The 15,470-nt window shown below is 44.1% G+C and overlaps 1 protein-coding gene across 1 annotated transcript in view; it reads left to right on the top strand.

The window, feature by feature from the left end:
• CFAP47 (cilia and flagella associated protein 47) overlaps positions 1-15,470 on the top strand; it is a 525,834-nt gene that overhangs the window by 7,393 nt on the left and 502,971 nt on the right. Inside the window, 2 exon segments of the mRNA XM_070944210.1 lie at positions 3,187-3,338; positions 12,647-12,780. Of these exon segments, the coding sequence (XP_070800311.1) occupies positions 3,187-3,338; positions 12,647-12,780 (286 nt within the window).

Genomic DNA, 15,470 nt, shown 5'->3' with positions numbered 1-15,470 from the left:
CTCGATTTCATTGAGGACTGGATCAGCATTGTGGTTGTCCTCCCGGGGACTCGGGGGTGGAGGAGGGGCATGGCCAGGGTGGTCATGGCTGACTGGGTATGGCCTGGGGACGTAGCGGGCTTGACATCACTCGCATGGGTGGTGCCTGTGGGGGCTGGGCGGGGTTGTGGACGGAATCCAGGGGTCTCCAATGGGTGGGATGGTGGGCAGGAGACTCATCCTGCAGGATGAGATTAGGTGAGGCAGGGGGCGGAGCAGCTAAAGCCAGAAACCATTGGCCACTGCGTACCCACAACCCTTTGTGTGCGGAGGGATGGTTTACGACTATAGTCGTAGCCTGCCAGCCCCTCAGCTGGCCCATGCTGTGGCTCTGGAGCCCGCTGCCACCACTGGCCTGGCTGTCAAAGCAGCAGGGGGAGGCGGGGCGAGGAATGAGATGCGGACTGCTGGACGTGCTTATTCCATCCCACTATCTGTTTTGGCTTGTGGTTGGAGAGCAGGTCGCAGCTGGTCATCTTCTCAGCCCCTTCACGGGTCTTGCCCTTGGCCTGTGCATGGAGCATATTCCCCTTGCACACCCGATGCACTTTGGTCTTGCTGCGGGCTGCTGCAGCGGCCCACAGCAGTGCCGAGGTGCATCGGGTGCGTGAGAGCAGTGCTTCACCAGCAGGCCCGCAGGAAGCAGGAGAGGGAGCAGTGCTACCCTGCATGCTATCAGACTCAACAAGCAGCGTGTGGCTGGGCTTCCCAGAAGCGCAGTGGGTGGCGGGGTAGGAAGCGGCACCTGTCCCAAGGCTGGAGGAAGAGAGCCTTTCTGCCAGAAGTGGCCCTTTGAGCCCCGGGCACCGGTTTGGAAAGCGTTCTGCTGACGCACCCAGCTACCCCTGAGCCACCCTGGCATTTACTGGGCACCCTGGAGGGCGAGGGATTCGGTGCCCAGAGCTCCAGTTGGCAGCTCCTCTCACCTCGGACTTGCCCTCCCAGGCCTCCCACAACAGTGCTTGAAGTGGCCATGCCACACCTTCTGGGAATGCCGTCTGAGCAGGGAATTTGCCTGCAACCCTCAACTCAGAATGGAGATGCGGTGGGAGGCTGCAAGATAGAAGGCTGCCTTCAGCAGGGCCGCTTCAGTCCAGGGAAGGGGCTGCACCCTCAGGGGTTTTCTCTGAAGGAGCTGCATTGGCCAGGCAGTGTCCTGAAAGTGCTCTGGAATCATTGCATCGCGGGGCAAGGCAGGGCAAGGCTCGGCTCTCCTGCTGAGCAGCCCTGGTGAAGGGGGCACATCGGGGGTCTCTACCTCTTACAGCTCCTGGGTGGCAACTCTGCCACTACTCGGCAGACTTGCCCAGCCCGAAGGAGGTGAAGCGGCCAGCTAGAAGGGCTGAGTAGAGGTGGCACGCCCAGGCCCAGCAGGCAAAAGATGGCCACCATGAGGGGGGAAAGCCGGATCCCCATCGGCGGCATGGCTGCCTAGGCCCAGTAGAGATGGAGGGAAGTATGCAATCCCGGCTGGGCCTGGAGGGGCCATGATGCTGCTGGGGATCCAGCTTTCCCTGCTCACGGTGGCCATCTTTTGCCTGCTGGGCCTGGATGTGCTCTATCACCTCTACTTGGACTTTCTAGCAGGCTGCTTTGCCTTCTTCATGCTGGGTAGGCCTGGTGCTCTGGGTGATGGTGTCAGCAGCCTAATGGACTTGTGTGAACTGCTGGCAGCCTTGGTGGTTGCAGAGGCCTACAGCAATGCCGAGGTGCATCGGGTGCATGAGGGAAACACACTCCATGTGTGGGCCAAGGGCAAGATCTGTGAGGAGGCCGAGGAGATGACCAGCAGTGACCTGCTCTCCAATCACAAGCAAAAACAGATGGGACAGAGTAGGTGGATTGATGGTGTCTGGCAGCAGCCGCCCCACCCCCTGCCTTGTCTCGGCCTGCAGCGGTAGCAGTAGCCAGAGGCAGAGGCATGGGAGAGGCATGTGATCCAGTCTGCTGGATGCGCCAGGCTGCTGCCTGCCTGTTCCAACCATGTGGGATGGAGCAGGCGTGTCCGGTGGTCCCCATCACATGCCTTCCCCCGACTCTGCCTGCTACAGGTGCTGGTGCCCTCACTGCCATGCCTGTTTCTTGAAGGACCCGCTGTGGAGGCCCTGCTTCAGGACAGCTCCGCTCCTGCGTGCATGCACACACGCACGCATGCACACACTCCTGAAACGCTGGAGACCTGGTGGCATCCATGTCGAGATGGGGTGGGCTGGGCAAGGTGACGCTGGCCCAACACATCCTGTGCGCACAAGCCTGGTCCACACCATCCTGGCAGGCACACACATGCCCTCTACCTCCTGTGTGCATGTGCGCCTCCCCAGATGGTGTTCTGACCTAGACTTCCCAAGAGCATGAAGCAGACTCCTTGTCCCAACAAAAAACCCCTTTTATTAAGTTACTGTGAATTCCTCTCATTCACATCCAGCAAAGTCTTTCAAGGGAGAATTTACAGTCACAGACCTTAGCTGGCCTGGAGAGCCAGGCCGATATCTTCAAAACTTGGCAAGAAATATCTGAGAGTCATGAACCAACTAAGCGAACTAATTGTCTCCTGCAAACTCCACTCCCCTTTCGCTCCTCTTTATTGCCTATGGTAGGGGCCATTCACCGTCCACCTGTGGCTTTACTCCTGAGTCGACCCTTGTTCCTTAGTTGTTCCCTTCACCTGGCAGCTCTGTGCATGCACACACTGGGAACAGGCTCCAGCTGTTCTTTGGCCCCATTGATGTATGACTCCAAAGGCAGCTGACAACTGTCAGACGGCCCTGCCCCCATCTCTGCCTCCAACACAGAGCCTTCCCCAGACTCCAGGACTGGCCCATGTTCCTCCCCAATTTCCTCACTGTCTGAGTCTGCCACCAACTCCGCTGGCGAGCCACAATAGGCATGGGCCGGGCTGAAGCTACACGGGCCAGCCCCTTAGTTTCCATGATGGCCGTGCAACCGGATCTGATCACATTGGTCCACAGGCCTTGAGTTTGACACCCCTGTTTTAAAGGAAAGGTTAATGGGTTTAGACTTAGTGGCAAGTTTTGTTCACATTTTTATAACTCTTTTCTGTAAATTTATTGACCTTATATATGAAACATCCATGTAAATACATGGAGTAATTAATTTTTAGCATATTCATTTTATGTTTTCTTAAAGGGCACAGATATTAAACAGAGTTCAAATGCTGCTTTGAAAGATTATCCTGGAAATCAAGGAACAGATGTTTCAACTCTAATTACTTGCATTCCTAATGAAGGAACACTACAACCTTATCAGAAGACTGTGGTTTTTATTTCTTTTAGTCCAAAGTAAGTGGTTTTATAAACTGCATAATGAACACAATGAAAATGATAAAAGTTGTATGTATATGTGTGTGTACATGTATGTATATGTGTATACATACATACAAAACTCAAGTATGTATATTCCTAATTCCATAAAACAATTTATTTTCTTCATTGTAGCAATAATCTGTATCTATTGTATTATAATTAGCCTATTTGGTTGTTAGCCCTACAATGTAGAACATACTAAAATATAAATTCCATAGAAGCTTAAAACTACTCTTATTAAGATGGACTATAGTAATACAATTTTCCAAATTTGATTATGCTTTCTCTGTCGTATACCCATGTGAATGGGAGTGGGGTTACATTTAGTCTGCGAAACATTTACATATACCTTCTTGTTTTGGATTTAAGCAATGTTCACCTCATTGCTTTGTTAAGAGATCTCTTCTTTCTGTGAAGATCATCTACCTTACTCTCTATACTAGGTGAAATGCTTTAATGCAGGGGTGTTGTTAAGGATATTGTTGTTGTGTTACCAACCAGCAGAGTGTAGAGCACAGAGAAACGTTGCTGAGAGCAATGAATAAGAGATGTGCAAACTGGTTTATCAAAAGTTTACTTTATAGTGAAAAAACAATCTCATAGTCTTTAAATCAGTCCAAGTCTTTGCCAGTTAAATCAGTCCAGTGATACAAAATCTTCTTACCACACAAACAGTAGTTGGTTAGAATAACAAACTCACTCTGGTAACAAACCATGATGGTAGCAGATCCATCCAACGATGATAGCACAATGGTTGCAACTCCACACACTATGGTAGCTTATCATCAACTGAATACTTTACAGTACCTTTCTTAAATACGTTCACAACTAATTACAGCATGACTCAGCATTACAATGCATCAGCAGGAAAACGTTAAAGTCATACAATACATATTCATATTAAAGTCACAGAACACATATATTGCCTGGACAACTTGTTAGGCTCAAACCATATCCTAACATCCTCCCCTATGGACAGGACAATATATACAGTCTAGATTCTCAATCCATAGCTTTCACAACACGTTTTGGTAAAATTATCAGCAATATTGTCTTCCGACATACAATATTCCAACTTAACCATGTTGCTTTGGATACACTGACGAACATTTAGATACCGAATGTCAGTATACTTATATCTAGTTTTAACTGCTAAATTTGTTGCCATTTTTATAGCAGCTTGGTTGTCCTCATGTATTACAATTGGATAATCCATCTTTAAATCAATATCCATCATTAGTTGTTTGTAATAAATCAGATCAGTACAAACTAGTGATAAACATGAGAATTCTGCCTCCATAGTAGATAGACTAATATGTTTTTGACGAATTGATTTCCAGCCAATCAAACAATTGTCTAACATGATAGCTATACCCGATGTGGATTTTCTGGTGGTCAAATCAGTAGCAAAACTGGCATCAGCATATGCGCTCAATACTAAATCATTGTTAGATGCATAATGCATCGTCATTTTCAGATATCTTAATATACGCTTTGCGGCCTGCCAATGCCTATCAGTTGGCTCTGCATTATATCTCGCTAATTGGTTTACTCCAAATGAAATATCAGGTCTCGACCAATTGCTTATGTAAGATAAGACTACCTATAAGAGACTGGTAGAGCTTCTTACTAAATTTAGGACTTTGGATTTCTCCTTGTTGAAAATCCTGTGCCATAGGAGTTTTGGCTGGCTTACATAGCTCCATGCTATAACGTTTCAACATTTGGCTTATTTTGCTAGATTGAGATATTTTATAACCTCTAGCTGTTTGATTGATATCTAGACCCAAATAATGCCTAATATTTCCTAAATTTCTGATTTTAAATTTGGTTTGTAACTGTTTAACAATATCTATGGCTTCCTTGTCAGTTTTAGTTATTATGGCTATATCATCTGTAAAGAATAACAAAAATGATATTAACCCATTATTTTCTCTTTTAAAGAGACACTTAACCACTACACCTTCATGAAAACCGATCTTATTTAGCTCTTTAATTATACATTGGTTCCACTCAAACCCTGATTGTCTCAAACCATAAAGGCTTTTATTTAACTTCCAACAATCAGTGTGGTTTTGTGTTTCAACTCCTAAAGGCTTCCTCATATAGGTGTGTCTCAATGGAGCATGCAAGTATGTTGTCTCTACATCTATATGGTTAATACTATATTTATACTTAGCTGCCCACACTAGCATTGTTCTTAAAGTACTAGCACGTAAACTAGGAGCAAAAACCTCATCGAAATCTTTTTCGGTCTGAGAAAAACCTTGAGCTACAAGGCGAGCTTTATGGGTTACTGTCCCATCTATGCTTTTCTTAATTTTGTAAACCCATCTACAACCTATTAATTTTTCACCAGGTGGCAATTTCACAGTTTCGTAAACACCTAACTTAGTTAAAGAATTAATTTCCTTACTCATTGCCTCCTTCCAAGCATTCTGCTCCTTTTCAGGATAAAGCTTGATATCCTCATAACTTGAAGGTTCTATGTTAACCTGGCAAACTACGGTTGCTTTATATCGATCAGGTGGATGCCTTTCCCTAGTAGATCTCCTAGGTAATACAGGACTTTCAGCAGATGGTTCATCTGACTCCTCCCCTAAAACTACCTCCTCTAAACCTACTTCCTGTTCTTCATCCTTGATAGAGGGTTCTACAACATCTAAATCCTCAGGAATATCATCAGGAATATGATGCTCTATACTAACAGTATTATTATCATGTCTATAATCTGCACGCTCTAGTTTATCCCATCCTTCGTGCTCTAGAAATTTAGCACTTGCACTACAGTAAACAGTAGTAGTTCCCTGTGCCCAAAATCTAAAAGACCTATGATTTGATTCATAGCCAACGAAAAACATTTTTCTGGTTCTCTGTTGATCCTTTCTTCTTAAACTAGATGGAATATGTACCCAAGCTGGGGCTCCAAATTTGTGTAAGTAACTAAGATTTGGTTTCCTCCCATGCCATAAGGTGAATGGTATTTCACCTGTAGAGGAATGAACCACGTTGTTTAACACATGGTTAGCACACATAACAGCCTCACCCCATAAATTTTCAGGCAAACTAGAATCTGCCAACATAGTTCTAGTCATGGCTTGTAATGTTTGACCTCTTCTCTCGATATACGAATTGTGTTCTGGTCTGTACGGAGCAGACCATTTATGCTGGATCCCTGCATCCTGCAAAAATTTTTTCAACCTTTGGTTGGTAAATTCTGTACCATTATCAGTCACTAAGCATTTAACCTTAAATTTCTGTTTCCTTTCCACAAAACGCAGCCAGTTGTTAAGATGCTGGAATATTTCACTTTTTGTTTTCATAAGATAACAGAATCCGTATCTTGAATACTGGTCTACTATGCTTAGAATATAGCAGGCATCTCCTATGCTGGTTTTTTTGGGTCCAATTAGGTCTACAAACACTACCTCTAATGGTTTTTTGGTTTTAAAACCATTAACACGGTTTGCTGGTGTTACCCTACTTTTTTGCTGACTACAGGCATTGCAATTCAGATATTTACTACATGCTTGTAGTTTTATCCCTTCAGATAACTGAACTGTTTCTGAAATTTAAATGCCCAAGTCTCCGGTGTAACAGATGAATACATTCATCATGTGGTTTAACATTCTTATAAACAGACTTAGACTTAGCCACCAATACTGCTTATCCCTTAAAATAAATAAATCATTTTCTAAACTTGCAGTAACAACCTTGCCATCTTTCTCAATAAAACACTTATCATTTTTAAATGTTACTGTAAACCCAAATTGCAATAATGATTTAACAGATAATAAATTGAATTTTAACCCAGGAATATATAACATAGGCAATGGTTCATTACTAAATCATTACTACCTCAAGAAGCCATCCCTGGATCCAGCTGTTTTGGCTAACTATCGTCCAGTCTCCAACCTTCGCTTTATTGCGAAGGTTGTTGAGAGTGTGGTGGCGCGACAGCTTCCCCAGTACCTGGATGAAGCTGTCTATCTGGATCCGTTCCAGTCCGGCTTCAGACCTGGGTACAGCACGGAAACGGCATTGGTCGCGTTGGTGCATGATCTCTGGAGGGCCCGGGATAGGGGTTATTCCTCTATCCTGGTCCTATTAGACCTCTCAGCGGCTTTTGATACCATCGACCATGGTATCAGGTTGCGCCGGCTGGAGGGACTGGGAGTGGGGGGCACCGTTTTGCGGTGGTTCTCCTCCTATCTCTCCGACCGGTCGCAATCCGTGTTGACGGGGGCAGCGGTCGACCCCAAGGCGCCTTGTTTGTGGGGTGCCTCAAGGATCGGTCCTCTCGCCCCTTCTGTTCAACATTTATGTGAAGCCGCTGGGTGAGATCATCCGTGGTTTTGGGGTGGAGTTCCATCAGGACGCTGATGATACTCAGCTGTACATTTCCACCCCAGACCATCCCAATGATGCCTTGGAAGTGATGTCCCAGTGCCTGGAGGCCGTGCGGGTCTGGATGGGGAGAAACAGGCTTCGATTCAACCCTTCCAAGACCGAGTGGCTGTGGCTGCCGGCGTCCCGGTATAGCCAGCTGATGCCATCGTTGGTTATTGGGGGCGAATCATTGGCCCCCACGGAGAGGGCCCGCAACTTGGGTGTCCTCCTGGATGCACGGCTGTCTTTAGAAGGGCATATGACGGCCGTGGGCAGGGGGGCTTTTTGTCAGGTTCGCCTGATACGCCAGTTGCGCCCCTTTCTGGACTGGGACTCCCTACGCACGGTCACTGAAGCACTCGTCACCTCTCGTCTGGACTATTGTAACGCTCTCTACATGGGGCTCCCCTTGGGGTACACCCGGAGGCTCCAACTGGTGCAGAATGCGGCCGTGCGGGGGATTATGGGAGCGACGGGGCGCTCCCATGTGACTCCTCTCCTGTGCGAGCTGCATTGGCTTCCGGTGGACTTCCGGGTGCGCTTCAAGGTGTTGGTGATCACCTTTAAAGCGCTCCATGGCTTAGGGCCAGGGTACTTATGGGACCGCCTTCTGCCACCAATAGCCTCCCACCGGCCGGTTTGCTCCCACAGAGAGGGCCTCCTCAGGGTGCCGTCGGCCAGACAATGCTGGCTGGCGACCCCCAGGAGGAGAGCCTTCTCTGTGGTGGCACCTACCCTATGGAACAATCTACCCCCAGAGATACGAGTGATCTCCGACCTCCGGACTTTTCGTCGGGCCCTAAAAACTTATTTTTTCAGTTAGCCGGTCTGTCTTGATTTTAGGGTTAGTTTTAAAATTTTAATATTGATTTTAAATTGACAAGTTTTAAATTACGGGCCAAATTTATAAATTATTTTAACTCTATTTTTAACTGTAATGTTATGTATAGATGTTTTTATTTTGGCTGTTCACCGCCCTGAGTCCGAAAGGAGAAGGGCGGTATAGAAATTTGAATAATAAATAAATAAATAAATAAATGACCAACGAGCAACACCCTCTCCAGCTACTTTAACCTTCCAGCCATTTGCTAGTTTAACATGTTGGTTACTCTTCTCCATTTTAACAAAAAATTTTCTATTTCTAGAAATAGATTGAGAAGCACCACTGTCAACAACCCAACAATCCTGGTTAACATCAGTAGTTGAACTGGATATAGCTAAATTACAACCCTTCTTGGGTCTAGTATTGTCCCTAACAGACATTTTCTTATTCTTACAATACTTAGCTATATGCCCTTTAGCCCCACAAGCAAAACAACGTTTTACAAAATAGGCAGTTGAATACATTTTTTCTTCTTTTGGTTGTTGCACTCTCAACTGATCCCTTTCTTGTCTTCTTTTGGATTCTTCCAATAACCTACCGGTTATGCCAGCCAATGTCAGTTCATCTCTGGACAAAACCTCTAACGAAGAAACATAGTCGTCATAACTATTGTCCAAAGAAGAAAGAATTATATAAACTTGTTGTACTTCTGAGAAAACAAGTTCCTTTTCATGCAGCTCCTGGAAAATTCTGGTCATGGATTCCAAATGAGCCATCATATCTCCACCTTTAAGAAGATGTTGTTTAAATAATCTCCGTGTGAGATAAATATGAGCACCCACAGAGTCACGAACATATAGTCTCTTTAACTTGGTCCAACACCTAGCAGCAGACTCTTTGCCATGAATATGGACAAGCTACTGGTCACCCAGTGTTAGTCCAATAATGCAAAGAGCTCGTTCATTGTCTCTGTTAAACTTGGCTAATATCTTCGCATCTTCCTCATCAGCAGGATTCCCATGCTGTTACATCCGGTGGATTATTTACTATGTCCCACAGTCCTTCTCTACGCAAAAGTAGATTACATTTTGTAGACCAGGATACATAGTTTGTTCCATCCAGTCGGGTTATGGAAAAATTTGCTGCTTGTTCTAGTGCCATCGTCACTTGGATTGTATATCACAAACACAGTTTGTACTATTCACATTAACTCTCAGATTAGTTCTTAACAATCCTAGTTAGTTCTGGTTGGCTCTGGACCCATAACCAATGTTAAGGATATTGTTGTTGTGTTACCAACCAGCAGAGTGTAGAGCACAGAGAAACGTTGCTGAGAGCAAGGAATAAGAGATGTGCAAACTGGTTTATCAAAAGTTTACGTTATAGTGAAAAAACAATCTCATAGTCTTTAAATCAGTCCAAGTCTTTGCCAGTTAAATCAGTCCAGTGATACAAAATCTTCTTACCACGCAAACAGTAGCTGGTTAGAATAACAAACTCACTCTGGTAACAAACCACGATGGTAGCAGATCCATCCAACGATGATAGCACAATGGTTGCAACTCCACACACTATGGTAGCTTATCATCAACTGAATACTTTACAGTACCTTTCTTAAATACGTTCACAACTAATTACAGCATGACTCAGCATTACAATGGATCAGCAGGAAAACGTTAAAGTCATACAATACATATTCATATTAAAGTCACAGAACACATATATTGCCTGGACAACTTGTAGGCTCAAACCATATTCTAACAGGTGTCACACTCAATTTCATTGAGAGCCACATCAGGGTTGTGTTTGACCTCGGAGGTCTGGGCCGGGGCATGCCCAGGAGGTGCCATGGTGGGTGTGGCATGGGACTTGTGGGGGGCACTGGTGGCCAAGTGCTAAGGCAGGACTTCCGTGAGACCCTCCCTCACTCTCATTATACAGGTAATCCTCCAGTTACAAATGTAATAGAGTCTGCCAATTACATTCGTAGCCCAAGGAGTCATTTGATTGAATCATGTTAAATGAACGTGATCACTCCCTGCTTTTCCCAATGCATTTGTTAATCGAATGCACATGAGGTATCTCAGAGTGGGGAAGAGCATGTGGGGCCTAGTGCTGCAACAGGCCATCCAAGGCCTCCCCCACTCCACTGAGATATCTCATGCTCCCCTGGGATCCCCACAATTGCTCCCCCCCCATCCTCCACAGACTGGGCCTGCTTTGCTAGCATCCCAGATTCCACGTACTCCTCCTCACCCCATTTCCCATGGATTATTTACTTTGTGAAGCTCTCCAGAACTCCAGAAGAGGTTGACCCACTAGCAGAGAAGCGTTTATACAGATTATGGCAAAGCTGTAAGAACATGAAATCTAAGAAAAACATTTTCACCAGCTTCTGAGTAAAAGACTTCGGCTGGGGCCATGTGAACTGGGCCAGAGCAGCCTCCTGCTTCAGGGATTGAGGCAGCAGCAGCAGCCAATCAACGAGGAGGTTGCTTCCTTTGTCTCATCGGGCTGAACTGGAAGCCCCTTGTTGATTGGTTGCCACGCCCCAATCCCTGAAGCTTTGAACTAGCCAGTCAGAAGCAAGTAGGAGGCTGCTTGTCACTGGCCAGACTGGGCCCAAGTTAAACGTGCAGGCCCTCATGGCAGAGAAACCGGACTTTTATTCAGATGTGGAAAGTTGTTTTCCTTACATCTCACCTCTTACAGCTTCCCGGGCTTCTGAATAAAAGACTTTGGGTTCTCTGCCACATGGGCCAGTCTCTTCTGGAGCTCTTCGAAAAGTAAGTACAGTAAAGCTATGGGAAACGGGGTGGGGAAGACTGGATCCGACCCATGGAGACTCCATTTTGGCCTGTAGCAGGCCCAGGGAGGCCTCCAGAGGCTCCGTTTCAGCCTGTAACAGGCCCGGAGTGTCCTCTGGAGGCTCCCATTTCGGCCAAAAACAGGCCACCGGGGTGGGGGGTGGGGCGCAAGCAGAGGCACCACGGACCAGTCTTTTGCTATTTCCAGGACAGCCCTCAGGCCAGATCTAAGAACCCCGGGCCTTGAGTTTGACACCCCTGCTTTAATGAATACCATTTTCAAGAGGCAGTGAGGCAGAGGTGGGTTTCAGCAGGTTCTGACCAGTTCTGGAGAACTGGTAGTGGAAATTTTGAGTAGTTCGGAGAACCGGTAGTAAAAATTCTGACTGGCCCCACCCCTATCTATTCTCTGCCTCCTGAGTCCCAGGTGATTGGGAAGAAATGGGGATTTTGCAGTAACCTTCCCCTGGATTGGGGAGGGAATGGAGATTTTACAGTATCCTTCCCCTGGAATGGGGTGGGAATGGAGATTTTACAGTATCCTTCCCCTGCCACACCCACCAAGCCACACCCACCAACCCATGCCATGTCCACCAAGCCACACCGACAGAACTGGTAGTAAAAAAATTTGAAACCCACCACTGCAGTGAGGAATATGTACATTCTTCTTTTTATTCTTTAAGTAATAGTGGGAAAATAAGGTATCATTTGTTTTCATTACTAATTAAGGTGAGAGTTTTTTAGAACAAAACGGTGCTACTTAAGATGATAGCACTTATTGTTAAAGGATTATTGAACTATGCAAGCTCAAGGATTGTATAGTAGAGACTAATATCATTAGGCAATACAGCATCAGAAATTATAAAAAGGGGTGGAAATGCCACATACTATATATGCATGTGTTCAATCATTTGGAAGTTGGTAAGTTGAAATCTTAATATCAAAGTAATGTCATTGTCAAAGATGTCAAGAAAGTTTTGAAATATTCATTAACCTGAATAGTGAATAAAATAATCTAACGTAAGTACTACAGGTGGCCTTATGATTAACAAATGAGAATATTTATTATGGAAAGATCTGTTGAAATTACATAAAACATTTCAATTCTAACATACTTTGATTTTGGATTAGTTAAATTTACAGCTGGTGCTTCATTAAAATTATGGTATCCGATGCCCTTTTTTTCTGCTATATAGTTCGATATCAGCAGTTAGAAATCAGTAATCTGAATGAAAGAAATGTAAGTGTAATTTTGAATTTTCCAGGCAGCTGCAAATTGATAGGGACTTTGACAGAACACAATCACGAAAAGATTATGCTGTCTTTTTGAAATTTGAAGTTGTAGGAAGCAAAGATGATTTCTTACACACAATGCTTGGTGCTGAAATACCCATCCAAGGTATAGTATTGGTAAATAATGAATTAAGTGTAAAATAAATGTATTTTCTAGGAAAAGTAATGAGATCAATATATGTATTGTTAAAAAAAACATAAAAATTTCTTGATAAGCATCTACTAAGAACACTTTCCTCTCTTTAATTAATGTTGTTTATAGATAAATATTTTTTGAAGTTTGTAATGCTCTAATACTGATCTCATGGAATTATTTATATATTTCATTAGATAACAATTATAACCATAATATTGATCATGATTATTGTATTCTGTGGAATTTCTTGAAAGTACTGTATTTTTCGGACTATAAGACGTTCCTGACTATAAGACACACCTAAATTTAGAAGAGGAAAACAACAACAACAAAAGTTTTTGGCCTCTGCGTGCCCAATTTTCAGGCCCTTTTTCTGCTGTTTTTTGGGCTTTTTTTCTCCCAGTTTTTAAGGCTTTTTTGGCCCATTTTTGAGGCTTTTTGGACCATTTTTGGCCTGTTTTTTGGCCTGTTTTTAAGGCTTTTTTGACCCATTTTTGAGGCTTTTTGGGGCTCATTTTTTTGGCTTTTTGACCTGTTTTTGAGGCTTTTTTCTGCTTGTTTTCATGGCTTTTTTCAACCTGTTTTTTTCCGGAAAAATGGACTGGAAAAAGCCTCAAAAACGGGCCCAAAAAGCCTCAAAATCAGGCCAAAAAAAGGCATGAAAAAGGCTGAAAAAAGGCCCAAAAATGGAGCATGCGGAGGCCCAAAAACAGCCGGCAGGTGGGCAAGGCTTCGGCAATATTCGGTCTATAAGACACACAGACCCCCCTTTGGAAGACAAAAAAGTCCATTTTATAGTCTGAAAAATACAGTACTTTAATTCATATGCACAAACTAACATTTCTGATCAGTTATGCAGCTTTTGAGCGGCCTCTATTTTGTTAGCCTTTCTGAATTATAAATTCTGCTTGTAGATGGGACTGCCAAACATCACAGTTTGGGCTTTCAGATACTGTTGAATGTTATGATGAACATTTCCACTAGAATAAATTTGAAAATACATTATAACAATAGAGTATACGTAGTTTAAGATTGTTTGAAACTATAGGTTGTAAATAAATTGTTATAGGATACTGAGAATCTTGTATGTTTGGAAATCATGGTTATTTGATACTGCTTAATTCTAGAATATACATCTTTATGTATTCTTCATGACAAGAGTCAGAGATATTATATTGACCATTATTTCATGCCAATTTTAACCAGGAAACTCATTAAGTCAAAGCATTCATGAGCTATGTATTGGTTTATACAACCTGATTACTTGTTTTAATGAGTAAACATATCAACATAGGTAATTTAATGTTACAACTGAATTTAGAAATATTGATTATTTACCCAAATAAAATAGATTTGTTAAGTGATTTTAAGCTAGAATTTTTTTTGGAAGACTCCTGTCTTGTTTTAATATAGCTAACTAACTCCATTTTCAGACATCACACTAAGCTAATCATCCTAGTTTCTGTTTTTGTTTCTTATGCCCAAAGATACAAATGATGCATGATTATGGCTCTCTTTTTTGCTTTGATGAGTTCTTAAATACTTACAGAAAGATCCCATTTCATGCTTTGCAGAGGATGCTAGACATTAATATAAACAAATGACATAACAATTTCCTTATTATCTATAGTCAAGATTAATCTGACAGGGTAGACTGAGGTACTGCTAGTCCATCCATTCCCAACTCTCGCCTCTCCTTCATTTAATTATTTCTGTTAGTCTAGCAGGATTAAAAAGTCACTTACATTTGATGTATTTAATAATCCTGGGCTTTGTTTTAGGAGTTTTCACTTAAGGCAGCAACGGCATAGCTTTACCATTTGAGTGCAATTATTCGTTTTCAAGAATGCTTTATTATTTATGTGAACAGTTCTTTTGAGAACAGATTTTTGTTGTTACTGTGTTTCTCTGAAAATAAGATCCAGTCTTATATTTTTGGGGCTCCAAAATAAGCATTAGGGCTTATTTTCGGGGAAACATGATATCAGGGTAATTAGCCCGGCTGGATACCCTGCCCCTGGCATACGCAAAAGAGGCGGGGGGACTGATGATATATGGCAGCAACTGCAGCCTGCTGGTCCCTTGGTCGGCGCACTCTGGGGCTGCGCAGCGCAGGTGAGTTGATTCCCTGTCCAAGCAGCAGATGGAGGCAGAGTTGTGGGGGGAGGCAGGTGATCCAGACGCACCATGGGGATGCGGGAAAGCTGAGAATCAAAGGGCCAGAGCAGGCGGCTGGTTGTGGGAAACTCATTTTCGTGCAGCAGTAATGGCAGCAGATGGAGGCAGAGGCGCTGGGTGGAAGGCAGGTGATACCGATGTACAATGCGGGTAGCAGCCAAGCTGAGAGACACGAAGACAGGCCTTCTGCGGCCCCTCGCTGCAACCGACTCTTGGCTTGCCCACGGCCCATGTCCAGATTGAGAGCTTCCCCCCCACCTCTGCCTCTGCCTGCTGCTTAGACAGGTAATCAATTCACCTGTGCTTTACACGAAGCGGCTGCTGCCAGACACCGTTGGCCTGCGCGCACTCACTGCCTCCTGTGCTGGCCATGCACATTCCCTTCACTGGGGCTTATTTTTTGGGTAGAGCTTATTTTTGGGGAAGCATGGTATTAGCTTTTATTTAAAATTTTTGTTGCATTAGAGAACAATATTTGTATT

This window comes from Pituophis catenifer, unplaced genomic scaffold (assembly GCF_029215685.1).
Source record: "Pituophis catenifer annectens isolate HBS135680 unplaced genomic scaffold, rPitCat1.0.hap2 SCAF_4, whole genome shotgun sequence".
Classification (NCBI taxonomy): Eukaryota; Metazoa; Chordata; class Lepidosauria; order Squamata; family Colubridae; genus Pituophis; species Pituophis catenifer.
This window is presented reverse-complemented; position numbering and strand designations above follow the sequence as displayed.